This window comes from Anopheles moucheti, chromosome 2, assembly GCF_943734755.1.
Source record: "Anopheles moucheti chromosome 2, idAnoMoucSN_F20_07, whole genome shotgun sequence".
NCBI classification, from domain to species: Eukaryota; Metazoa; Arthropoda; class Insecta; order Diptera; family Culicidae; genus Anopheles; species Anopheles moucheti.
In genome coordinates, this window is record NC_069140.1 from 41962095 (window position 1) to 41988742 (window position 26648).

Here is a 26648-nt window from a genome sequence, read left to right on the forward strand (position 1 = left end):
GCAAAACGTACATGTATTTTTCATTCATTCTATTTCATTTCATTTCTATTCTAAGCGAACAACTGTGTGCATTGATATAGCTGATGTTGGTAACTTGTCGGTTGTTTTGGCTGTTATGCCATATGAATATATTACACAAATAGTCATTTCGTCAAGAATAAGACCAATAGGGACAAATAGAATGATATTATAAAAGAATGTTTGCAATCCTGCAGACCCGGTGGAAGAGATACAGCCTCATGAGTACACCTGCCTGTGTAATAGGGCAGTGCACTCCTTTCTTTCAAATAAAAGCTTGCCTCGTGCAATCGCAGCGATAAAACACGCTACCTGCAAAACGTACATGTATTTAATTTCATTTCTATTGTAATCCAACACCTGCGTGCATTGATATAGCTGATGTTGGTAACTTGTGCGTTGTTTTGGCTGTTATGCCATATGAATATATTACACAAATAGTCATTTCGTCAAGAATAAGACCAATAGGGACAAATAGAATGATATTATAAAAGAATGTTTGCAATCCTGCAGACCCGGTGGAAGAGATACAGCCTCATGAGTACACCTGCCTGTGTAATAGGGCAGTGCACTCCTTTCTTTCAAATAAAAGCTTGCCTCGTGCAATCGCAGCGATAAAACACGCTACCTGCAAAACGTACATGTATTTAATTTCATTTCTATTCTAAGCCAACACCTGTGTGCATTGATATAACTGATGTTGGTAACTTGTGCGTTGTTTTGTCTGTCATGCCATATGAATATATTACACAAATAGTCATTTCGTCAAGAATAAGACCAATAGGGCCAAATGGAATAATATTATAAAAGAATGTTTGCAATCCGGCAGACCCGGTGGAAGAGATACAGCATCATGATTATATCTGCCTGTGTAATAGGGCAATGCACTCCTTTCTTTCAAATAAAAGCTTGCCTCGTGCAACCGCAGTGCTAAAACACGCTACCTGCAAAACGTACATGTATTTTTCATTCACGGCCTTTAGTGCCACAAAAACTATACAAATAGTACCATCAGCTACACAAATTCAACATGTAAAACCAGATTCGGACTCCGAGGGTTGATGGCGTTTAGAGAAACTATTCCGACTAAAAAGTATTGCGATGTGGTTGGAACTATCGCTGGGTGTGTCTACACAGGAATAAGGCAACACAGTTGTAGTTCGGGATTCTTTCCTCGTTCTTGTTCATACAAGCTATCCTGTTCAAAAACACAATCATTCTGAAGAAAAATCTTTCAAGCCGTCTGCTTCACTGATTGCGATCCTATTTAGAATCGGTATCAGCTCATGAAGGTGATGCAGCTACTCAATATATTTGGATAGTTTCGGGAAAGTCTTCTGAATGATATTTCTATGAAGAAAACAACCGTATTTTAAAATAATATCGACAAAAACACGTTTATTTAACTGTTTATCTTTCCCTTGGTGTTGTTTACACGAGCTTGATGGTGTTCTTCTTTGTTTTCTTGTCTTTGTCTCGAGAAAACAACGCACAAGTTACCAACATCAGTTATATCAATGCACACAGGTGTTGGATTAAAATAGAAATGAAATGAAATACATGTACGTTTTGCAGGTAGCGTGTTTTAGCACTGCGGTTGCACGAGGCAAGCTTTTATTTGAAAGAAAGGAGTGCACTGCCCTATTACACAGGCAGGTGTACTCATGAGGCTGTATCTCTTCCACCGGGTCTGCAGGATTGCAAACATTCTTTTATAATATCATTCTATTTGTCCCTATTGGTCTTATTCTTGACGAAATGACTATTTGTGTAATATATTCATATGGCATAACAGACAAAACAACGCACAAGTTACCAACATCAGTTATATCAATGCACACAGGTGTTGAATTAAAATAGAAATGAAATGAAATACATGTACGTTTCGCAGGTAGCGTGTTTTAGCACTGCGGTTGCACGAGGCAAGCTTTTATTTGAAAGAAAGGAGTGCACTGCCCTATTACACAGGCAGATATAATCATGATGCTGTATCTCTTAAACCGGGTCTGCAGGATTGCAAACATTCTTTTATAATATCATTCTATTTGTCCCTATTGGTCTTATTCTTGACGAAATGACTATTTGTGTAATATATTCATATGGCATAACAGCCAAAACAACGCACAAGTTACCAACATCAGCTATGTCAATGCACACAGTTGTTGGCTTAGAATAGAAATGAAATGAAATAGAATGAATGAAAAATACATGTACGTTTTGCAGGTAGCGTGTTTTAGCACTGCGGTTGCACGAGGCAAGCTTTTATTTGAAAGAAAGGAGTGCATTGCCCTATTACACAGGCAGATATAATCATGATGCTGTATCTCTTAAACCGGGTCTGCAGGATTGCAAACATTCTTTTATAACATTGTTCCATTTGTCCCTATTGGTCTTATTCTTGACGAAATGACTATTTGTGTAATATATTCATATGGCATAACAGACAAAACAACGCACAAGTTACCAACATCAGTTATATCAATGCACACAGGTGTTGAATTAAAATAGAAATGAAATGAAATACATGTACGTTTTGCAGGTAGCGTGTTTTAGCACTGCGGTTGCACGAGGCAAGCTTTTATTTGAAAGAAAGGAGTGCATTGCCCTATTACACAGGCAGATATAATCATGATGCTGTATCTCTTAAACCGGGTCTGCAGGATTGCAAACATTCTTTTATAACATTGTTCCATTTGTCCCTATTGGTCTTATTCTTGACGAAATGACTATTTGTGTAATATATTCATATGGCATGACAGACAAAACAACGCACAAGTTACCAACATCAGTTATATCAATGCACACAGGTGTTGAATTAAAATAGAAATGAAATGAAATACATGTACGTTTTGCAGGTAGCGTGTTTTAGCACTGCGGTTGCACGAGGCAAGCTTTTATTTGAAAAAAGGAGTGCACTGCCCTATTACACAGGCAGATATAATCATGATGCTGTATCTCTTCCACCGGGTCTGCAGGATTGCAAACATTCTGTTATAATATAATTCCTTTTGTCCCTATTGGTCTCATCCTTGACGAAATGACTTTTTGTGTAATACAGGAACGATGACACACCTGTTTTACTTCGGTTTGCAAAACATTAAACATTTTCTAATCCTCGGTTAGTTGATAACACATCATGGATATGTTTCTAACCTATTGCCGATTCGATGCAGTTTTTCGAAGGAGAAAGTCAGATGGTAAAATGGCATCATCGGAAGCGTTTACCGTATCTGAAACGATTCACAATTATCGCACTGTGTTTATCTCAAACAATATAAAGAAAACATTTTTTCTGTGGCCGAGGTCAAAGATGATAAATAAAGGCAGTCCCCGAGATACGCTATTATAGCGGACCGCTATAACCCGGGAAAAATTCGCGTAAGTCGAATCCTGGTGCGATTTCGTTTATACCTGAAAATCACAGAGTCGACTTCCTTCTCTGCATTTAATTTATGCAGTGAATCAGGCGATATTACATTAAAATAAGTTAAAAACAAATGTTTTATGAGACAAAAAAGGTATTTTCGACCAATTTTTTACCATTTTGATTGAATTTTGTGATATAAACTAGCTCAGCTATCAAATTTCCTAAAACCGCGTATCTCCGAATCCGCGTATAAGAGGAACCGCGTATCTTGGGGACTGCCTGTACATCAAAACGATTACCGGGTTGCACACCAACAATTTTGCGCATTTTACGCGATTTGTTGATGAAGAAATACAACAGCAATACGTTTTCCACTTCATTACACCATTGTTGCTTTTCTTGCTCTACAGTCGTCTTCCAAACAACACAAACGCATAGGACAATTCAATAAAGCGCTAGAAACATTTGCACATTCAGCCATACACAAGTTCAATTCTATAAATAGCTAGCAGCTTGCATATTAGGACTGTTATAGGGATTAACTGGGGAATGATGACCGAAGGAAAAAAGCGTCGCAAAAACAGCTCAGAAAAAGCGGCACAAAAAATAATTTTTGCTGCGGCACAACTTTTTGTACATCGGTTGATGTTTTGTGCCGCCATGACAGTTGGTCCGATGAGGTGTTATTAGGACGTCTTCCCACGGTCTTTTCATCCCCGAAAAGACCGCGGAAAGACGTCTTTTCATGTGCCGTTTTGGAGCTTGGGATGACCGAAGGAAAAAAGCGTCGCAAAAACAGCTCAGAAAAAGCGGCACAAAAAGTAATTTTTGCTGCGGCACAACTTTTTGTACAGCGGTCGATGTTTTGTGCCGCCATGACAGTTGGTCCGATGAGGTGTTATTAGGACGTCTTTCCACGGTCTTTTCATCCCCGAAAAGACCGCGGAAAGACGTCTTTTCATGTTCCGTTTTGGAGCTTGGGATGCAGCCGGTGCCAGGGTTGTGTAGAGGGTAAGTATGCCCTTTTATATTTGTCACAAAAAGTCCCGCTTAGAAAACGAATTTTCAAAGAATGAGTAAACTAAACTTTGAAAAAACTTTCATTCAAAAATGAACCATTTTTGATTTTATCATACGCACAAATAAACGCAAATTCAATCGCATAAATTAAATCTGACAACCCTGTCATATGGACGGCAGAAGAACTGTCAACCGCAAATCAACATGGTAGCGTCAAAAATGCCATTGTTCTGCAAACAGTTTGATCCGCTACGTTCTCGAGGTCACATAATTCACGGTAAATCGCGATAAGCTGCCCGAAATAATTGTATAAATTAGTGAGTGTGTAAAATTGTTACAAAATTGAACCCATATTGTGCAATTGGTGCGGCGATAGAACGTCAAGAAATTGAACCTATCTTGGATCTAGAAAAAAACCCCACGATTGACAGTGAGGTTATGTTGGCGCGTTTTTTGACGGCTGCCTTTGAGTGAGTGGTGGATTGTTGTGCATATAGAGTTCATACAAAGTGTTAAAAATTACCTAAAACCCTAGCTCCTGGGCTAGAATTCCGCGCCTCAAGACACATCCACGGTGTGGTATTGATTAGCAGTGTGGTACACGCTTGTTTGTTACTGTTTACGCGTTAGCCATGTTCGGTGCAAAGCCTGGAGGCTTTGGTCAGCCTACCACCAACACGGGATTTGGAACGTTCGGGACGAACACGGCGGCGGCAAGCCCGTTCGGGCAAACTACTGCATTCAGCAAACCGGCAACGGGTGCGTTTGGTGCGACTCCAGCCTTTGGCCAACAGCCCACGACATCCCTCTTCGGACAAACGCAGCAAGCTGGAGGACTGTTCGGGGCAAGCACCAGTACAGCACCCGCCTTTGGTGCAGCAACGACGCAACCGGGGTTTGGCGGTAGGTAGCGGCAGAGATAAAAGAGCAATGAAAAGTGCATTTGTAGTGACGTCATGCTGTAACGCTATGAATGTTATTGCGTCGTAAGAAACAATTCGAAATGCACGTTTCGATAATTTTAATGAACGGATATCTGCCATAATGGTTCTGTTATTTTTTTTTAGTTTTCGGTCAGACACAACCCCAAACAACGTCATTATTCGGCACGCAAAACAATACCGCTGCGAACACGTCGATGTTTGGCAATAATAATAATGCATCGTTCGGTGCGGCTAAACCGGGCGGTTTTGGTGTTTTTGGCCAACCGGCCACCCAAACGACGTCCCTGTTCGGCCAGTCCACCACAAACAACACGGCCACGTCGGGTTTCTTCGGTCAAAACACGCAAACAGCTGGAGGTTTGTTTGGTGCGGCCAAACCCGCCTTCGGTGCAGCAACGGTACCGGGTGTTGTCGGTGGCAATGGCACTGCGGTGGCCAAATACCAACAAACCCACGGTACAGATACGCTCGTTAAGAATGGCCAAACGACCACCGTTAACACGAAGCAGCATTGCATTACGTTCATGAAAGATTACGAAAACAAATCGGTCGAGGAGCTGCGGTTCGAAGATTATGCAGCCAACCGGAAAGGTCCTCAAGCGGGTGCACCCGGTGCCGGAGGTCTGTTTGGAGCGGGTACACAATCGACGGGTCTTTTCGGTGGTACGGGCGCGACGCAATCGACCGGTTTGTTCGGACAAAATCAAACCCAGCAGACCGCCGGTGGGTTGTTCGGTACATCGACCAACACGTTCGGTGCCACTACGACTCCCGCGTTCGGTACAACAGCGGGTAGTACGTTCGGGAAGCCATTCGGAAACAATCCAGTAGCAACATCGGCACCGGGCTTTGGTTTCGCCCAATCCACTACCTCTACGCTGGGCGGCGGTCTCGGAGCAAACAAACCAGCGTTCGGTGCAACCGGTACGACCGGCGGATTGTTTGGGCAAACGGCAGCTCCGGCGACGAGCACCTTCGGACAGACATCTTTCGGTGGATTTGGCGCGCAGAACACGGCCACCCAGCCGGGCGGCTTGTTCTCAGGTGCGGGAGCTGGAACGGCAGCTCCAGGAGCTGGTGCGTTTGGTACGCTGGGTGCTCAGTCAACACCGTCTAGCTTCAATTTCGGTACGAACACACAAACCAGTGCTGCCGGATCGACACTGTTCGGGGCGAAGCCTGCCAACACATTCGGTACGCTCGGAGGTACAACGTTTGGACAGGGAGCAACGTCTAATGCACCCACGTTCGGGCTCGGGACAAACACAAACGTCGCTGGTGGTAATTCATTTTTTGGCAATACCTTCAATAAGCAAGCCGCACCAACATTCGGCCTGGGGACAAACACTGCAACCGGTGGCGGAATAGGGGGAGCAACCGGTGGACTCACGTTCGGCACTGGGTCATCATCCCTGTTCGGTAATACGGCAGCTAAGCCGGGTGGATTAGGAACGGGAACTAGCCTGTTCGGTAATACGTCCACCCTCGGTACCGGAGGTTCCTTCGGAGCAATGAACATGGGAACATCGTTCGGAGCTGGTACTGGTGCCGGTGGCCTCGGTATGACAAATCTCGGTGGACTCGGCGCTATGGGTCAGGGTGCAGCCGGACAGCAAACCGTACCTATTCATCAGCAAATCCTTGCCATGGCAACTTCCCCGTATGGTGATAACCCCATCTTTAAGGGCATCAAGCCGCTGGCTGGACCGTCGGAAGAATCACTGAAACCGACAAACCCTTCGGCACAGAAAGCGATTCTGGAAGGATCCAACTATCAGTTGAAGATATCTTCACGTAACGGAAGTACTGATCGCGTGAAAGTTAAACCACTCGGTGCGGCACAGCTAAAGAAGTCGATTTTCGAGGGTCTGGAAGAGTACGATAGCACACTGGAGGATAGCTTTACGCTAAAACCGAACGCGAAGCGATTGATTATCAAACCACGTTCTACTAAATCGACGATCATAATTCCTGAAACGATCGGCGGTGGTACCCGTGAACCACAATACAATCTTTCCGGTGGTTCAAACGCGTCGAACGTTGGGGACGATATTCCGACACCGACGCGCCATTCCGGGGTTGGTGAATCGTTCCGTAATCAGATTCCGATACAACCAACCGATACGTTGCCATCGGGGAAATATCACCAGCAGCAATCGCAAGGCACGGCCGATAGCAGCAGACGAGTGTCTTGGTTGCAGTCAAATGTTCTCGATAAGGTGCGCCAGCAGCAGCAACAGCAAGGCAACAATCAGCGCTTGTCGGAATCGGTGTTGGACAACACGATCAAAGAGTTTGCCGCGTCGTCTTCAAATATGCGATCAGAACGAGCCAGCTTGCTTTCTACGGGTCTTAATAGAGAAGGTAAGATTATTTGTAATTACTCTATTAATTACAGTGTATCAGTATATGTTGCACCGTGCACCGTCTTGTTTTCAGAAGCGGGAGAATCAGATGATGCCGGCAATGGTGCAAGGAAGGGTCTCGCTAAGGACAATACATCCAACACATCACCTGTGCTAGGGAATCAAACGTTAAACGATAGTTTCATCTCAAATCGTTCCTTTATGAACGAAACAAGCGTAGGTGCCGGAATTGGAACGGAATTATCTACGTCCGTCGCTGCCGTAGTGGAGGATGCCGAACCACATCCCACAGGCATCGTGTTGCGTCGCGTAGGGTAAGTATTATTGAAAGAATAATTTCGTGTCGATGTACTTTTAATCTAATCCTTACCTTTACAGCTATTATACCATTCCTACGCTTGATGAAATTGCCCAGCTAATGGATGAGGATGGTCATTGCGTTGTCCCGAACTTTACCATAGGTCGAAAAGGTTATGGTAACGTTTACTTCAACGAACCGATTGACGTTGCAGCTCTGAATCTGGATGAGATCGTCCACTTCCGCCACAAGGAAGTGATCATATATCCGGACGATGAGAACAAACCACCGGTTGGAAGTGGTCTTAACCGGAAAGCTCAAATTACGCTCGATCAAGTCTGGCCGCATGATAAAACGCTGCACGAACCAATTAAGGATCCGCAACGGTTGGCTCTGCTGGATTACGAAGGGAAGCTGCGGCGTGTGTGTGACAAGCATGACACACGATTTCTGGAGTACCGACCCGATACGGGCAGCTGGGTGTTTAAGGTAGAACATTTCTCCAAGTATGGTTTAAGCGATAGTGATGACGAAGACGCAACACCAACCGATCCAAAGAAGGTGAAAATCATGCCGACTGCACAGCAGCGCAAAGAACTGCAGTTGCGCGTGAAATCTCCCGGTTCAAAGCAGCAGGATAAAGATGGTGAAATGACCACTACCTCCGTACAGGAGATTAATGACCTTCAGCAGGGAAAGGCTACTGCGTCGTCGGATACAGCGGCCAATAATAATGCGACCCGCCATGTTGTTGCGTTCGAGAATGGTGATGAGGATGATTATAATGCATCACCGTATGGTGATGAAAATATGAACTTTTCCACCCAATATTTGCGAGATAATCCGACCAGCCCGACAGCTGCTATCGCAATGGAGATAGGTACCGATCCACACAAAATACAGCTCATGAAGGCGTCCTTTTTTGCCGACGATGAATTCGATGGACGCTCTGTAACTTCGGAGTTTGGGCACAGCGAAGGAAGGGACAGTCCCGATCAGATTGTGCCCAGTGCGGCATCACGATCGAATACCAACACCGCTGGAGCGGGCAGATTGCTGCTCCAGAGTCTATATAGCAGCAACAGTGCGAGCACTGTACTGCAGCGCAAGTCACACGCATCAGGTGGTGTAATGCTGAAGGTAGATGGAACTCCCTCGGTGGGCTTTAGTCCGGGCAGCCTCATGAAAACATCTACTGCTAAAAATATGCACGCCGGTTCCACGTTGAGTTTGTCGTCGTCCAGACAAACGACAGCATCCAAACAGCAGCAAACGGCGGCAGCAGGCGTACAGCAAACAACGTTGCCCCCCATTGCGCGTCCGACCGGTCCGCAAGCATTGCCGCTTGCGTTGAAACCAAAAATAGAATCGCTGCATCCGATCAACATTGTGATACCGCTGTCTAAATCCATCCTGCGCCGGTTCCTGAACAATAAATCGAACTTGGCCTTCTTTCATGGACGCAAATTTAAAGTTGGCTGGACGTACGGCAACGCCATGGTGCAGCTAAACACGCGGGACAACTGTGCCGAGCTGGTGCGTCAGTTTGAATCCGTCACCAGTGGAACATCACCAGCTTCAAGAGCGAAGCTGCTTGGGATCGAAGCGGTGAAACCATTTTTCCTCGGACGCACCGATAATGATTTTTCGCCTGCAGCTCTGCAGCTGTTACGCGTCAAATCGACGGCCGAACCGATGCTGATCGATGATGATACCTTTGCACGCTCGGTTGAGGGTCATTTGCGCGTGCAGTTGCGCCACTGTGAGCGACGGGATGCTATGGCGAGTGATTGTCCCCAGTTGATAGCAGGTGGTAAATATCGAACGCTTGAAGATCATCTGCAAGAAGCCCGATCCTTGCTTGATGCCACCAACGAGCAGTACAGTGAATTGTGTGCACAGGTGTGGGCCCTACTAGCCGCCCTTTGGGGAGCAAGAGAAGAGCTGGAAGGAGTAGAGGAAACCCGTCATCTGAGCACCATGTTCCGGCGAGATTTATTCTCCGAGTGGATAGAGGACGTTGTAACGATTCGCTCGCAAAAGAGCGTCAATCGGGGCGAGAAACGCGACTATCTAGATCAGCTGCTCGAGCTCATCCACACGCATAAGGTGCTTGAAGCGTGCGAGTTGGCCTTCACCAACGATGACATTAATCTGGCAATGTTGCTGGCACAGATTTCCGGTGGACCGGTGGTGCGGCATCTGCTGAAACATCAGCTTACCTGCTGGCAGGATTCGGAGTCGGACAAGTTTATCGATCCGCGACGGCTGGAAGTATTTATGGCGATAGCGGGCATACGCATGATGAGTTCGTCGCACGGTTGCATCAACATGCTAGAGCACGTCGATTGGTTGGGTGCGTTGGCGCTTCATCTGTGGTACATTTGTCCACCGACCGCTTCTATTACTGACGCGCTGCTCAAGTACGAAGAAGCGTTCCTTTCAACCGAATCCTTCACCCATCCCCCATTGCCACCGTACCGGGCGCGGTATGTACAGAAAGGGCCGAACAATGGCCCAATACATGATTTGCGCTTCCATCTGCTGAAGCTGTACTCGAAACGTAGCCATCCGCTTGAACCCCTGCTCAATCCGGCCTCACACACGGCCGATCCAACCGACTATCGACTGAGCTGGCTCCTACTGCAAGTGCTCGAAACGCTTGGATATTACCACTGTTCCGAGTTTTATCGCAGTAAGATCCATGTCGAGTTTGCTAGCCAGCTCGAAAGTCACGGTTTGTGGCAGTGGGCCGTATATGTGCTGATGCAGCTAAATGATCAAGTCCAGCGTGAACAGTCGATTCAACAGATACTATACCGCTACATACAGCTTGTGCCGGATAGTGCCGGCGAGGATGATGACAGCGTCGAGATGGAGCGGCAGGATTATTTGGCACGAGAAAACTTTATCGTCGAAGAGTTGGGCATACCGGAAAAGTGGATCTTCTGGGCGAAGGCAGTCCGAGCGGGTGCCGTATTCGATTACAAACAACAGGCCCACTATCTGCTGCTGGCTAAGCAGTGGTCTTTGGCGCATGATATCATATTGCAACAGCTTGCACCGGAGTACGTGATGAACAGTAAGTGTTTGGAAAACATTTTGATTGATATGTCATTTGACGAAAACAAATTCCCCGAAATTCACCCGTGTCTTTGTTTTAGATAAAATTCCCCAATTGAAGGCCATGCTGGATGCCATCGAGGACCCCAAACAGATACCGGATTGGTCTACAAAAGGTCAAATTTTGGTTGATTTCATTGAGCTTAATGAGAAGGTAAGTAAATATTAAAGAGTAGTAATGTAGAAGAGAAGGGACTTATTTCTACCTGTTTCTTTTCACAGTTCGAACTACTGAAGGATGTAATGGACGAAGAATTAATTCAGCACCGGTTCGAGAGTCTAAAGCCGAAACTTTCCGAGCTCTGCTCGGTGATTAAAATGTTCCCGTGTCCCACACCGAAACACACACTGCTTCAGAGCGAAATAGCGCAACGGTTGGCCTACCTGATTCGCACACACTTCGCCGATGACCCGCAGATCAGTGGCAGTACGCTAATGCGCGGCGCACTCGAGCGATTACCCTTGCCAGAGGAGCACGTGCTGGAAGAACTAGACCACATGCTGCGTGCATTCTTGATGGAGGAGTTGAAACAAAAGTGAACGATTCGGAATCGAGACCGCAACAGTGAAGCATAGACGTAAGCTAAGTTAGCATGGTTGATTTACGGTTGTAGGTCCTCGTGTAAGGAACTATTTTGTTTTCGTCAACTAGGCTAATGATTGAGCATAGTGTGGCGGTAGGTGAACCGGTGGGTTGCATTCCGTGTCCGTAATGGATCGTTGGTGTACATTACGATTGTAGTCATTACGCTTGTTTGCGATACGATTTTGTTGATCCCATGCAGCTTCGTACACCACGCTTGAAACCCACTTTAAAATTAAAGTATATTATCGAAAGGAAACGGTTCGGGTTCCGCGGTACAGCTATCGCGTGCCGCAAAATATGTTCTTATTTCATGTTATACTACTAAGTGACTGTATGCGATATAAAATAACGTAAATAAATAATGAACAGTGGAATTGAAATTGTTGTGTGTTTGTGTGATTGTGTTAAAGGAAAACAGTTTGTAGCACGTTGCGGTTCCGGTTTTGTGTAGTTTGTAATAAATAATTTATTTTTTTATAAAGAGCGTTCTTCCTTTAAATAATTAAATAATCAATTAAAATAGTAAACCTTCATTGACAGATGTTAAACTGAGATATATCCAATATTGGGCTCGATGTTCCGGAGCACAAGCTGTTATTCTCTTCCTTAATGTATTTCTTCTCTCCGATCTTGTTCTAACCTCTGCTTGATCTTCTTGTTTGCTCGTTCTCTTCACGCTGCAGTTTTGTGATGTTTTTTGTTTGTTTTTGTCACCCCGTTCGTTCTTCGTTCTTCCACCTTGCAGCTTTTGTTCTTCCATTTGTTTAATGCATGCTTATGTTAAAATACGTTGAGTACTGCTATTTGCTAGTTCGCTGATGTTTACACGCCCGTTGTTGTGCTACGTGCCACGCATTTCTTTCCGTACCTACACACGTTTCCGTTTTAAAAGTAAAACCGCCGGGTCAGTGTTTGTTTGCTATGTGTTCTTCATTTTCTTCATCGCACCGTTCGGTGGAACTGAACAGGGCAGTGTCCCTATACCCAACTTCCGCGCGATTAAGTGCAACTTGTATAGTGCAGCGTGATCGTGTAAGCACTACCCACCGACTGATTCCGTTACTCGATTGGAGGAAAGTAAGTTTTGCTTCTTGTTGTTTTTGTTGTTGTTTTTTTTGGAAATGGTAGTAGAAAGTAGTTTATTACAAAAAAGAGAAAGATAGAAATGAATGCTTTTCGATAAAGGTGACCTGCAAGGACAACTGTGCGGGTATGATGGGGACGAGATGTGTCCGGTTGTTGCCAGTAAGCAGGAGCAGTTGGCGCTGTTGGTTGCTGGATGTAGCAGCACGCACAGCACCAACAGTGAGGTCGTCTGCACCGGTGCACCGAATGTCCGTCACCGCCAAATCGATCTTTGTGCCCTACATGCCATCCTTCATCGGTGTCGTCGCCGTCGTCATCGTCGCCGTGTTTGCATTTATTCTTCCTCTTCCTCTTCTTCCTCTTCCTCCTCCTCTTCCTCTTCCTCCTCCTCTTCCTCCTCTTCCTCTTCCTCTTCCTCCTCAACCTGTGCCGGGTGAACATGGACACAACCGTAATTAGTATCAGTAATCCGCAGTCTTGCAGGTAAGCTCCATTCGCGTTACTTACCACCTCCTCAACGACTTCCTCCTCGACTTCCTCGACCTCCTCATCCTCGGGCTTGACCTCATCCTCGCCCTCGGGGGTTTCGGGTTCGCCAGACTTCTTGCCCGGTCGCTCGCCGAACCACTTCGGAAGTTTGGCTGCGAAAAAGAGGAAAGGATCGATATTAGATAACATTCCTAGACACATTAAGTCTTCACGATTGTTAGACAAACACGCAACATGAAAACACAACAGACATACAAAACTTCTGTTGATACGTGTTGTTTGTGAAGATGAATATCTCAAGTTTGGTCGTGTTGCAAGAGTGTTTCATAGTGTGGTTACTTACATTTCTGGCGGCCTCCGAACTGTTCCTTCCTCTCAGCCCATTGCTTCTCGAGGCTCTCTTTGTTCAACGTGTCAAAGCCCTACCGATTCCAACAGGACAACAGTCGGGAGCAGGAGTTACGCGTATACATGGATCAGGTTAAACAATATGAAACAAAACAAAAACAATGACGTGAAATGAAAACATAAAGAATTATTATTTACGAACAGGTGTAACTAACTGGTGACGGAGTGTGGAGAAATTCTTCTCTAAATGTGTGTGGCTATTTGAATATCTTGAAAGGGCAAGTGTTCGTCAGTAACAGATTGAGACAAAGGTTTAAAGTTAAATACATTCAGATAGTCAGATACACCAGGCTATTAAAATAAATCATTGTGTGTGTTTCGGAATGTTTTAGACTAGACACTCGTTTGAGTACAGAGATAAATTAGCATCCTTGTTTCACACCACAGGTTGAGTAGATCGTGGTAGCGATCGAGATCACAGAAAGTCTTACTCTTTGTACGCGCCATAAACAGTTCCTGGCGTTGCGCCCACTTTTTGTTAATTTTCTCCTGATAGTACGCGCTGTAACCCTGCATATGCGATAGATTTTCAAGAGTTTAATCATTGCGTGCTTTGGTATTCGTTTAACATGCTAAGAGTGAAACCAATAGAGGGTAGTTTTCTTGGCTGTTCTGAAGGAAAGTTGCGTGGAGTTCGCTGGATGCATCAATTCAAGTAAGAAATCGGTCCGCTGCGCTCGCAGTGTAATTCTGGGTAATGATCGATCAACGCAATTTTAAATTCCAAAAATACTTACACCTTCGAACAGCTTCTTCTTGTCATCGTAGGAGCGGGTATCGACACGACGTTCGTATTTGGAGGCGACTTGGATCTTGGGCTGTTAACCATGGCGATAAGGCAAAAGATCAGGATAGAAGATCATTAGCTTCAGGGAAGTACTTTCGGAGCGTGAGCCACAAAGACTTACCGGGTATTTGCCGGTGAGGGCTTCCGGATCTAGACCCTTCTTCAAGGCCTTGTGTCTCAGCTGCTGCTTCTGTCTTTCTTTCAACTCTTTCAACTAGACGAATTCGGGAAGGAAATCGAAAGAGAGTGGGAACTCATCAGTACAACAGAATCTTCATGGTGGTATTTGCATCGATTGGTAAGTGTCAATACTTACGTCGTAATCCTGACGCTTTTGCCTTTCCTCCAGATCGTACTTCTCTGTTTCCAGCTTGACGATGGTTTCCCACAGTTCGGTGGCACGGGCGCGCAGCGTATCCGCGCTGAGACCATCGATCTCCAGGGGCTTGATACGGAAGGACAGTGAGATTTTCTTTTCCTCCTCCAGCTGTTCCTTAGTCTTGTTGCGTTCCATTTGGGCGTTGGACATGCCGAACTGTATGTTGGTGAAACAAAAAACGGTGATCGGTCAGTGGTCGTTCACGTGTCTAAAAAGGGTCGTGCCTATCGTAACAGGCCCTTGCTTCAAATACAACACTTACGGAGCTATCCTTCTTGGTAATGGTAAAGTTGGGTCCCTTCTTATCTTTGTCTTTCATGGCCTGGAGCATAGCTTGACGCTTCTTCTCGGCCTCTTCCAGACGCTTTCTCTTCTCGTCGATCTCGCGCTGCTTCTTCTCCTCGATCTCGCGGACGCGGCGCTCCTCCTCTTCCTTCTTGCGTTGAGCCATACGCTGCTCCTCTTCAGCTCGGGAGACCTTACGCTTGGCCTGTTTGTCCTTGAGCTTCTTGAGTTCATCTTCTTCCTTGGCTCGCTGTTTGCGCCACTCGTTAATGTACTCCTTCAGCTGTTCGTCCAAGTCTGAGCGCTTCTGGTCCTGGCGCTTAATGAACTCGGGATCGTCTCCCCTGGTTGTGCGCAACAGTCACGTATTACCGAACATTCACGCACGGTTCGCGAGTGAGATGTATATGCAAGAAACAAGAGCACAAAACCAGTTGAAATAATGGAACGACATCAACACTGAATTCGTTGATGCGGGCTTTTGCGGCGCACGATAGGATCACGCCCGTGCATACGGTTACCCGGAAGTGATCCGAGGCAGCAGCAGCGCAGTAAATGTTGGTATATAATGGATGCAGTTTTGGTCTTTTTTTTTAATTTAATTCTTGTTTTGTTTTATTGTTTGTTTTGAGTTCTTAGCTTCATGGTGTAGGTGGTAGGAAAAACACAAAAAAGACACACACACACACACAGTCCAAAATGAAAAGCCTTTTTCTTGCTTCTTTTTATACAGGCACATTCACGCATTTAGTTTGTTTGTAACGGACAGTCAAGAGTTGTTGTGTTTGTATGTGTTGGAGTAAATGTTTGTTTTTGTAAAAAAAAATTATCGTTGGAAAATTGAAAAAAGGACATATCGATGTGGACACACGTAGAAAACAGAAAAACAAAACAAAATGGACATAGAAACACATTTACATATCACATTGAATCAAGCAAAACACGCGGACAAGCGTTCAATGCACATACATATATATATGTTTCGGCAAGAAGAGAGCAAAATTCAAAAGTTTCACGAGATTCCGGAACGATCTTTTGTCGGCCGCTGTCGGAGTATCAAAGGAGCGAAATGGCGAATGACGGCGACGATGCGACGATCACGAAAACAGAAGGACAGATCCGATGGACAGGGTTGGGATGTGGCGCTATTATAGTTGAAAGCGAAAGCAGTTGTAGTGTGCTTGATGGGGCAATGAAGAGTAATGTTTAGGAGTCCTATTGTTGAAATTCGAACAAAATATTGAGGAATTTGGAACATTGGAATGTCAATTAGATAAAAATTTCTAATTTAAAGTTCGGTTTTATCGAAGAAGTTGAGACAAATTCTCCTAAACTATAGTCTCATAAAAGTACTGCAAGCGACGTTAAAAGCGGATAGATCACGCGTAACACGTAACGGAGACAAACACAAGTCCCCCAGGGAAGTCCCCGGTAAAGGAACATGCCATTCTCAAGCATCTTTTCGTAGGCGGCCATTTTGAAACAAGAAAGTAAAAGACGGTTTGTGCAAGCATTCTAGTTCAATTAGGGCTTCACATCATTGTCCCAATCAGAGACCGCCATTTGGACGCTTCGAAGAAAAAGTTTGGAGCATCTGGACCATCCAGGACCATGATAAGTGAATGAGAGCGAGTGTAATGTATTAATGGCTAGTGAAAGCTTCAGGTACACGTGGTCCTAATCCCGGCAGGCATTAGTGTTCCCTGTTACGCCATTCGAAGATATGGTGTTAATTGTATATGTGTGTGAGAGAGAAAGAGAAAGAGAGAGAGAGAGAGAGAGAGAGAGAGAAAAACAAAAGGGAGTTGCGTGTGTGGTTGTTGTGATGCGGCGTGTGATCAAAATGTAATGCTGGACATAAAATGGCGTTTAAATGTGACTCTCACTTACTCGGATTTTGCTGCCGGCCTAGTAGTGGTAATTGTATTTTGCAACGTTTATATTATTGAATATAATATTTTTTTTTGTGGAGATTGGTTTGTTGTCACGGTACCACGATGATGAGTTTTGAGGGGATGGTGATTTGGTGTGGGACATTTTTCGCAATTCGATTTGATGTGTCAATGGTGCCAAAGGTTATGATATGTTTTATAACCATTTTTTGCAGCAGTTGAATTATTTGTTTGGTGGTTTTGTGGAGGGTTTGGTGCGTCGTTTGGCAATGAGGCAAGATGATGGTACATTTATTACACAAAGATAAAAATGTTGGCCACGAGCCGTGGTTCGGAATCGGATGGATGTCAGATGGCGTCAGCAGGCAAGTTTTTGTTCGGACGGACGAACGGACGGACGGACGGACGGGCGGGCAGGTGGGCAGGCAGTAATATAATTTGTAGGGTTGATGCATTTTGGGATGCATTTCGATGCAGTGCACACACACACACACACACGGAGTTGGGGTTTCGAATGAAACGAATGACAAGGTACCGTGGATACCGCGTGGATAACAGCATATGGTGAGCATATTCGGCGATGAGGATGACAAAACGATTGTACATACAACGAAAACAAAAATGAAAAACGGCGATCCGTTCGCAAAACGAATAAAAATGCGTGTGCGCGTGTGTGTATAAAACGAGATAAAGAGAGAGGAGAAAGAAAAAAATACACAGGGTATCAAAATGATGGTACCACAGTCGATTATGTACATATAGAGGGGTACAAAAAGTTAAAAATATAAAACAAAACACTAAAAAAAAACACTTAACACTATTTAAAAAAAAAGACGGACATGTTGGAGTGTCACTCCACTTGCTTGGAAGTGTCTGGTCTGGTAGCGCTGATCATGTACGCTGGAAGGCGCTGCGTTGAAATGAAAGCAATAGTGATCATCGATATGTGTCACGGGGATCTCGGTTGACGGTTGGCCCTTTCCAGTGGCAATCAGTCCATTTAAGTAATACTGTTCATCCTAAGGAACCGCAACGGGTTCGCAGGAATTAGGGACAAGGATATATTTGACACATCATCACTAGCCAGCATGGAATTGGGCAATTTGCGACAACTCTGGAAACCCCCGTTTCAGTGTCCTAATCTTATCAAATTTCATTTCAACCTCCGTTTGCGATCACTACTCCTTGGTTCTTATAACTACAAGGGTTAGTGTTTTTTTTGTTTCGTTTTCGTCACAATAACAATACACACACATACGTTCGCGCGATTAGTAAAACACTAGTTTACGTTGCCATTTTTCTTTTCTCTCTAAATTAAAGCATTCCGTGCACTAGGGGTATCAAGATGGTATGTTGTTTGTTTTAGGGAAGGAATTTGTTTTTTTTTTTACAATAACTACAAAAAAATGCTTTACCCACTTGTGGTTGAACGTCGACGATCAGTTACATATGTAAGCGGAGCAATAGTGTTACGACTTTCTGTTCTTTTTTTTTGTTTGCTTTCCTACCGGGGAAATGGCATGGAAAACAATGGTTCGGTATGATTAGTACAAAACCAACCTTAAAGTACACTTTTAAGGGGAGATACACAGTACAGCAAATTTTTTATATTATTAAGGATCTTTTTTGAAGTTTTTGATTGAACGAAAATTTAGTAAAAATTATAGAATACTAGTCGTCACCCAAAGAGTTGGCTCATTTCCTTGTGAAGACTCAAATTCAAACAAGCTTTTCGATAAACAACATGCCGTTTAGAGCCGGTTTAATTCAAAGCCGGAGTTTTCAAGCCGACGGGAAAACATCGTCGGGCTGGAATATATTTACTTTTCCGTTAAAATTCTTCCAATCCAAGAGTGAAATCAACAAGATAGTATTTTTTGAACATGTTAGTATATATCTCCCCTTAATAATATCCATCATCGTCAGCTATTGGACATGGACAGATCCTGCTATGTGCAAATCAAATATGACATCATTCAAAATCATTGTACAGTTTTGTCTTTTTAAAACGTTCATAAATACACTCGATCACTTGAAACATTTCATCCAAAATGGGAGTCCGATCCAAATCTCTTCACGAACGAAAACTTTACATACAATTCAAAGCACAGTTTACATGTGTTTGCTAGGTACAGCTTTTCCAATCTAATGCACGCACACTATACCGTAGCTGTGGCGTGACGCAAACCAAAATCTTAAGATAAATAGCAACAAAAAAAAACCTTACACTATCCTTACAACTAGATCGTTCTACTAATCACGACAGTAACACGCTTTTGGGTATATTTGGTGGTGGTAGTAGTAGTTTGAAGGATGGTGACGGTATGGGAACGGTAGGTTAACACTAATGAAGGTAAACGGAACCAGAACGCAGGAAATTTTTGGCTAGGTAACTACAGGGAACACGAGGACTTACTTCCTGGAAATAGAGAGAAAATTCTACATTTAGAAATTTTCCTTCAGTGTTGCGTTCATTGCTTGGGGGGCGCAATTGAGGAAGTTGGCGACTTGTTGGAAAGAGGGTTGGTAGGGGTTAGGGAAAAAAGAGGTCTTTAACTGATAGAATTAAAAGTAAAAGATTGTGCAACAGAAAGGAGATGCTAAAAGTGTGCATAATAAAAGTGCTACACACGCTACACTTGTGCGGAGTCAATTATGCTGAATAGTGCCACAGCAGCCATTAGCATCCAAATATTGGAAAACACAGGATGTAAAATTTTAAAAGCAAATTGGGTTCGATACTGGTCAACTTGGGCCAGGTGTAAATATTTTTACAACAAGTTTTTAGACAGTTATCGCAACTAGGTGAGTAATATTATAATTATTATCCTGCATCAATACAGCATTAGTATTCTGTTTCGTTGCGGTTACCGTTACTGTTCTATAATGATCAAGCTGATTCTATTTTTTTCTCTAAACGGGTTGCACGATATTAATACACCTATATCTAATAGCAACCAACGTTAACCTTCTTTTATCTATTCGATTTACAAATGCACTTGAAAGATTACGCAAATACTTTGAAGTTTAAGGTCGGACACGAGCTGTGAAGTAGTCACGATGGCATAAGTACAGGTAATCCCCAAGATACACTATTATTGCGCACCGTAGAGCACCGAATCAAGTTTCTGCGTATGATACGTCCATGTCCTATATCGTTTATAATGGAAGTTTGTAGAATCGGCTTTATCCACTCATACTGCAATTAACATTGTGAGCGACATTATAAAAGTCAAATAACAACAATTTGACAACAACAACAACAACAAACAATTTAAGTATATCGATAAAAAGAGAAAGTATCAGCTACCAATTTATTTATGTTTTTTTTCTTAAATAAACTCTCTGAGCTGTTCTAAAGTTGAAACCCTGCGTATCTTCGTTTTTTTGTATCTTGGGAACCATCTGTATTGCGTAGCAGACGCGCAATAGAACCATGGCTAACTAGATAGTAGAACAAATACTTTATCATTTAAAAAATGATAAACATCTCAAAAAGGTAATAAAGAGTCATTGAGAAGGATAAATATATATCAAAAGACAGAGAGAGATAGCAAGATAAAAGGAAAGAAAGAGAGAGAGATAGATTGGACGACAACTGAACCTCAATGTGCCACGTTTTGCATTTGGGCACGAGTTTTGCATGAACTTACTGTTCTTCTCTGGTTTCCTCGACGACCTCCTCCTCCGAGCTAAAAGAGATGGTGTTGGTTGGTTGAGAAAGGGATTGCATTAAATGAAAAATTAGAAGGAAAATTTTGATGGTACGATTCGATCGCTTGAACCGTAATTGTTTTTTTTTCTTAATTTTATATTAAATTTCGTTTTACCGTGTTCCGAAAGCCAAAAATGTAAAAGAAGGAAGAAAGAGGGAGAGAGAGAAAGAAAAAAACAGAGGACATCCACTTGCGCTTCTAAAAGGGCCACTTGTTCGTGATATATGCTAGATCAAATGCCCGAGTGGTGGAAAATAAAATAATACTCTTTTCTGAAAAATCTACACCGCAGCAAAGAAATCCAAAACACGACACCAGGAAGACCTTAAAGACAACCATGTTTTGTTTAACCCACGTCGTTTAGAAAAAAGTTTCGTCTGCACAAATAAAACACAACCTTCATTGAAGGCAGTACCATTACCAGGACCTAAAAAACCCATTTAAAAATAACTCAAAATAATCAATACTCCTCGATGGCAATAGCTTACGTTTGCATGACAAAAAGAGAAACAAAAAGAGAACGGGTATGCCAAATGGAAAAAATACATCAAAACACTAATAGGCGATACAGTGTGGTGTAACGTATAAGCTACGTGAAAACAAGACTGAACAGAAAAACGAAAAACTTGTGTAACATATGAAAAAAAGTAACAGTATTTAACAACAAAGCATATTAAAGCTACTCGTAACCATGAAAGCTTGAACGAAAATGGTAGGTAGAATATGGGGAGCTATGTGACAGGAAAACAAGTGTTCATCACTTTTTGTTCGTGGATTTGTAAACAACGGACTTAAATGCATGGACTAACAGGGCGTAGAAGGGTAATCTACGAACAGGTACAAATACGAGGAAATAGATCGATGAAAAGGCACTGGCGGAATTGAGCAAATGAACTGGGAAAAGTGGCGTAAATAACGAATTTGATGTACAAATAGCAGTACTCTAGGTTTAATGCAGAGTGGATTTAGCTTAACAGAAACAGAAAGTAATGTACAAAAGAGAGAAGATTACGAAACAACAAAAAAAAAACAATGGATAACGAGAGATATAAAAAATGGCAAAAATACAAACAACAAGATAATAACGTGTAAAACTACGAAAAAGAAAAAAAACAAGGGGAAGGAAATAAGTTGCAAACGACACGAAGAATTGTGAAAACGAAACGAAGAAAAAGAAACGAAACATGAAAAGTTCATTTAAAAAACGTGGCAAACAGACAGTAGAAAACGAGAAACTGTAACACGGGTGTAAAAATAGCACAAAAAACGTAAAGTAACCAACGTGAAACTACGGATGGAACGGTTCGGGGTGGCTGGTGGGGCATATAAAACTGGGGAGGCGCGAGTTTGTGGTGGTTGTGAATGGTCAAACGAGCAGTACGAGTGCTTTTCGGTTTTTTTATTTTGTCTGGGGTGCGATCGTGAACATGAGGTGTATTGTGGAGATGTATACTTACGAATACTCTTCATCATCAGACATGGTGGCAGGGGTACGCTAAGACCTGGCGTGTGTGGGAAATGGTAAAAAGAAACAAGGGAATAAAAAGATGTTAGCGAAGTTGCGAATTTTATGGGACTAAAATATTTTGTCTTAATAAAATGAAAGTCATTTTAACGCTACTACACGTTAAAAAATATGAAAATATAAAAATATATATCAAACGTATCAAAGGCAATCAATTAAAAAATATATATATCAACTAACGTAACAGAGCATGAAAATAAAGATGAAAAATCTTTTGCTTTGAAAACAAACAGGTTTCCGTAGACCATCGACATGAGGACGATCGTACGTGGCAATGTTCTAAAAATAGCGAAATCTATTTCTGCTTAGCCTGGGATTCACCCAACTGGTATAGAGAGTGAAAACGACCCAGAAAATGGAAGAAAAGTGAAAATCACACACGCACATGGAGATCAACCTGTTCAAAATATGTGAAAAAAAAACAAAAAGCACCCTCGAGTTTCCAGGGAAAAATATTTTACTCCATCAGTCACACAGCAACACCTCCTCGGCGTAACGTAACATTCGAGTTTCAAGTAAATTAGGCAGATACCAAACGGTGCCAAACGATTACAAAATGTCGCCCACGTATTTAAAATTGGGTTGAAAAAAACGTCGTGAAAGCAAAAAAACCTGTCATCCCTCCCATGGGCCATTCCGCAAATGGTACGCAAAAAAAACAACACATTCAGGCAACAGGCAGCCGTCTCGCGACAGCGCGAAAGTCTATTTTTAATCTCAATCTCGCATTTCGCCCACGGGTCAAACGGGACGGGAAATGTGTGTGTGTGTGTGTGTTCTTGTTTTTTTTCTTTCTATTTTGTTTCGGCTTCGTTTTTCGTTCTTTTTCGATCTTAGTTGAACCAAATCTCTAAATCGCTTATCCATCCTAGACATCGCGCATCGGTCGGTTTGCGCATACGCAGGCGCATAAAAAACAAGCATACATACACCAACACACGTGTCTATTTCGGGAGATGTGTGCACGGCAGCACCGTTGTGCCCTCGGAGCCGAACAGTGTTGCGTTGGGCCGATGGATACCGAAGCATGTTCTTCCATCCCTAGGCTAACCATATCTGGTTCGATCGTAACCGGTTGCAAAAAAAAAACAACAACAACAGTATGCAATCCTTACGTTACAAAAGGTGCGTCATTAAAAGGAGTATAATCAACGTTTAAAATCGGAAAATTAAATTGAAAGTTGTGTTCGTTTCTGGGAGGAATAGATAACATTGTGAAGAAACAACATGAACATAAACATAAAAATAAAGGGTAACTTCAGTTAAAAGGTGTGTGGCTTCAAAATAAGCTCCAAAATAAACCGAAATTCGTCCACTATACTATATGCATACTTCGAGTAGATTGGAAGCTCTCACGAGAACATTCCATTCCGAGACTCAAACCAATCATAAGAAATGACTCCCATCAGTGATCGAGATCGCAAGGAGAAGTTTCAAGACTGCAATTGATATGCAACTGAAAGTAATGAATCGGGAAATTTTGTTTCACGTTCTTAGTTCAGGAAACATTCAAATGCTGCTAGCTGGTGTTCAATGTGTTAAGCGACATAAAGAAGGCTGCTTTGCAAAAACGGCAAGCTTCTCGTCCAGATCAACCCCGTTAATAGTGATCACGTACTGCTCCCCCAGGAGAAAAAAACCATGTTATGCGATTGCGCATATTTCGGCCACATAAACACACATACACGCACGCACACAACATACACACAGACAAACACACGGAAAAAAGCCCAGGGATCCGTTGGTGTAATTATAGCTCCAAAGCAATAGCTCGTTTTCACCATTGCGGCACAGTGGGATTTTTCGTTTTCTTTTTTTTTTGTTGGGAAGAAGGAATCAAAAACACATTCTGCGCCAAACCCTTGCACATTTTTGCATAGCCTGTCCGTACGCGGTAGCGTTAATCCGTCAATGCACTCATCTTCTGCACACTTTTCAGCTATTATCAGTCCTTATCTACGCCATTTCCAATGATGGTGATGTCCTGTGGCGGTGGTTAATGGTGCCATTTTGCCGTTCGCATCCGTTTGAAAAAACATCATTATGTAACTGCATGTTTTTTCTCCCACACAAACACACGCACACACACAAACAGAGAGACACACACATACACGCTGACCGGCAGATAAGTTCAGCAAGAGCACTTTATTGCTAAAAGGCACGTCTGGCTTGAGGGAAGGTGATGTGCGTTACGATACGATTTAGCACTGACTCGGAACCGTCTCGAACTTGCACGAACGTCTGTGGGCACTGACGAGAACGATCACCAGTATAGGAACTTTATCAGAATTTTTTGAGCAAACAAGTCTTGATCATATTTGTTCCGCAGCAGTGGAAACCATTGGCAACCTATCCTGTCGCTATTTCTTTCCTATGCCCCTTTTTAGTTGGCGATCAACCGATGTCTCTTATAGCAAAAATGGATGTTGACCAACACTTACTGCTTCTACAAGAAAATGAATGTACGCACTGATCCGGCGGCCGTCGTCGAACTCAGTGTCACTGCAAGCGATGACTGAATCAAGCAGCACCCGGGACCGTTCGATCCGGCCTAGAAATGATCGGGCCGAGTCGGGCACGATCGTGGGTTGCGAACTTGTTGGTCGTTTTTTTTTTCTTCTTTTGCTTCACACCGCCACACTTGGGTACCTTCATGCACTGGCTGTGCGCCCGTATGTGATGATACATGTCAGTGTGTGTGGGTTCGATATGTGTGTGGCACGGTCTTAGCAGACCCAGCAAAAGATTGCACATCGTGCTACGATCGTGCAGGGTTTATGTTCTATTTTCAGTGCGACCACGAACATTTTCCTGCCCCGCAGAAGTAAAAGGCAACGAAGCCATGCCAGGCGCAGATAGATTTACTGTTTCGCATTTCCCAGCGCTGTGTGAGTGTTTGTTCGTTGTAACCGAATGTGTGCCGTGCTGAGAACGTGAGGAGAATGCGAGAGCGTGGGCTAATCTGCGCAGAACGGTTGAATGGTCGTTGATTATTCCTACCCTACCCTGTACTATGTAGGATACGCTAAACCCTTCGCCTTCACACTACGATACGCTGGAAAAAGTGATCAGTTCAGAGTAGCGTAGAAAAAAAAACATGTATGTGCTAGAAACTAGAGTCGTCTTACGTCGATGTGCGTGATCGACCAGTCGGCATACATGATCGTGCGAAAATATGAACGAAAAAAAACAGATCCTATCCACCAGGAGACAAAGAGTGGGTGTTTCCTTTTGTATCAAAGCACCACAAAATAGTAGATCCGATCGGATTGCTCAAACGAGCACAGCAAAAATTGACAAAAACAAAAAAATACTAATACAAAACGTTACATTACCATCACCCAGCATGAGCAAATGAAGAGCATGTGCTTAAGAAAGCTAAATCGAACGTTAACGATGCAGCAGCATCACACGTTTAAAACGCACAACTTACCGAGCATTCCACAGATTCGTTTCGTTTCGCACTGAGCGTTCTTTTTTTATTGTTCGTTCGTCTTTGGCAATCGAACCGGACGTTACACCATCGTACTCGTTATGTGTCGATTTTTGGACGGGTGTCGCATGAATAATAGCGCATCAGAATAAGATATGAACTGATGCAGGGGCATTCATGCATGCCCGAAAAAGTTGTATTCATCTTGGCATCGTCGACTGTCCGATGATTATCCGGTTATATCTTTTTTGAATATATACGGAGAATTTAGGAAATTACACATATGCCCTTGTAGAAATATAAATAAATATAACAAATCGTCCTTATGCTTGTTTAACATGGGACACTGGGCGTCTCCATTATGAGTTAAATATATTTATTTACAGGAATTTGTTTTTTTACTGCAATGTTGTATTCTAATTATTTAACATTCAAAACTCGATCCCACAAAATGTATAATTCTTGGAATGATTTAAAGTATTTTTAATTGGTCGTTTATGTGGGTTTAATGTTGCACTACATCTTCTAGTAATAATGGAGACGCCTTGTCATTTGTACTGGTGGATTGATCATACTGTTGCACTGTAAATGTTAAACGTCAAAACAAGGATTTTAATTATAAAAAAATAATAGGATCCCCTAAATGCTAACGTTTGTCGCATTCATGTGTCAAAAATGGTAAAAAGCGTGCATTGTTTGCCAAATGGTTGATTGATTCCGCGCTGATCTGTCTTAAGTAGCTCCCAATCGGTACCGGCAATCCACCGGTGAATGATGGAATGTCGTACACCGAGCAGCTAAATGTGGCGTGTCACCGCTGACGCCGGCTTCATCAACCCGATTACGGTGAACAAAATTTCACGCTCCACCAAGACTGCGTCATATCGTGACAGATAAATATAATTTCTTAATTTCGTACGGCCTAC

General features: G+C 43.2%; 2 protein-coding genes across 5 annotated transcripts; one reads left to right on the plus strand and one right to left on the minus strand.

The window, feature by feature from the left end:
• The first annotated feature begins 4827 nt into the window (after positions 1-4827).
• Positions 4828-12157, plus strand: LOC128297482 (nuclear pore complex protein Nup98-Nup96). The gene is made up of 6 exons (XM_053033126.1): positions 4828-5308; positions 5473-7713; positions 7789-8029; positions 8094-11095; positions 11178-11290; positions 11359-12157. The coding sequence occupies exons 1-6, from the start codon at positions 5038-5040 to the stop codon at positions 11674-11676; spliced, it is 6186 nt and encodes a 2061-aa protein (XP_052889086.1). The 5' UTR covers positions 4828-5037; the 3' UTR covers positions 11677-12157.
• Positions 12158-24779, minus strand: LOC128297483 (troponin T, skeletal muscle). Of its 4 annotated transcripts, none has more exons than XM_053033131.1 (9): positions 24731-24779; positions 22222-22266; positions 15134-15500; positions 14809-15027; positions 14614-14706; positions 14443-14523; positions 14137-14215; positions 13316-13449; positions 12158-13232 (listed from the first exon to the last, which is right to left on the minus strand). In XM_053033131.1, exons 2-9 carry the CDS (start codon positions 22242-22244, stop codon positions 13143-13145), a joined length of 1086 nt encoding a protein of 361 aa, XP_052889091.1. In that variant the 5' UTR covers positions 22245-22266; positions 24731-24779; the 3' UTR covers positions 12158-13142. The 4 variants fall into 4 exon arrangements, with proteins under 4 accessions (XP_052889091.1, XP_052889088.1, XP_052889090.1 ...); XM_053033128.1 differs by lacking the exons at positions 14137-14215; positions 24731-24779 and adding exons at positions 13641-13719; positions 20702-20740 and having other exon boundaries at positions 13298-13449; positions 22222-22259; XM_053033130.1 differs by lacking the exons at positions 14137-14215; positions 24731-24779 and adding exons at positions 13641-13719; positions 20702-20740 and having other exon boundaries at positions 13298-13449; positions 15128-15500; positions 22222-22259.
• Positions 24780-26648: the final 1869 nt, after the last annotated feature.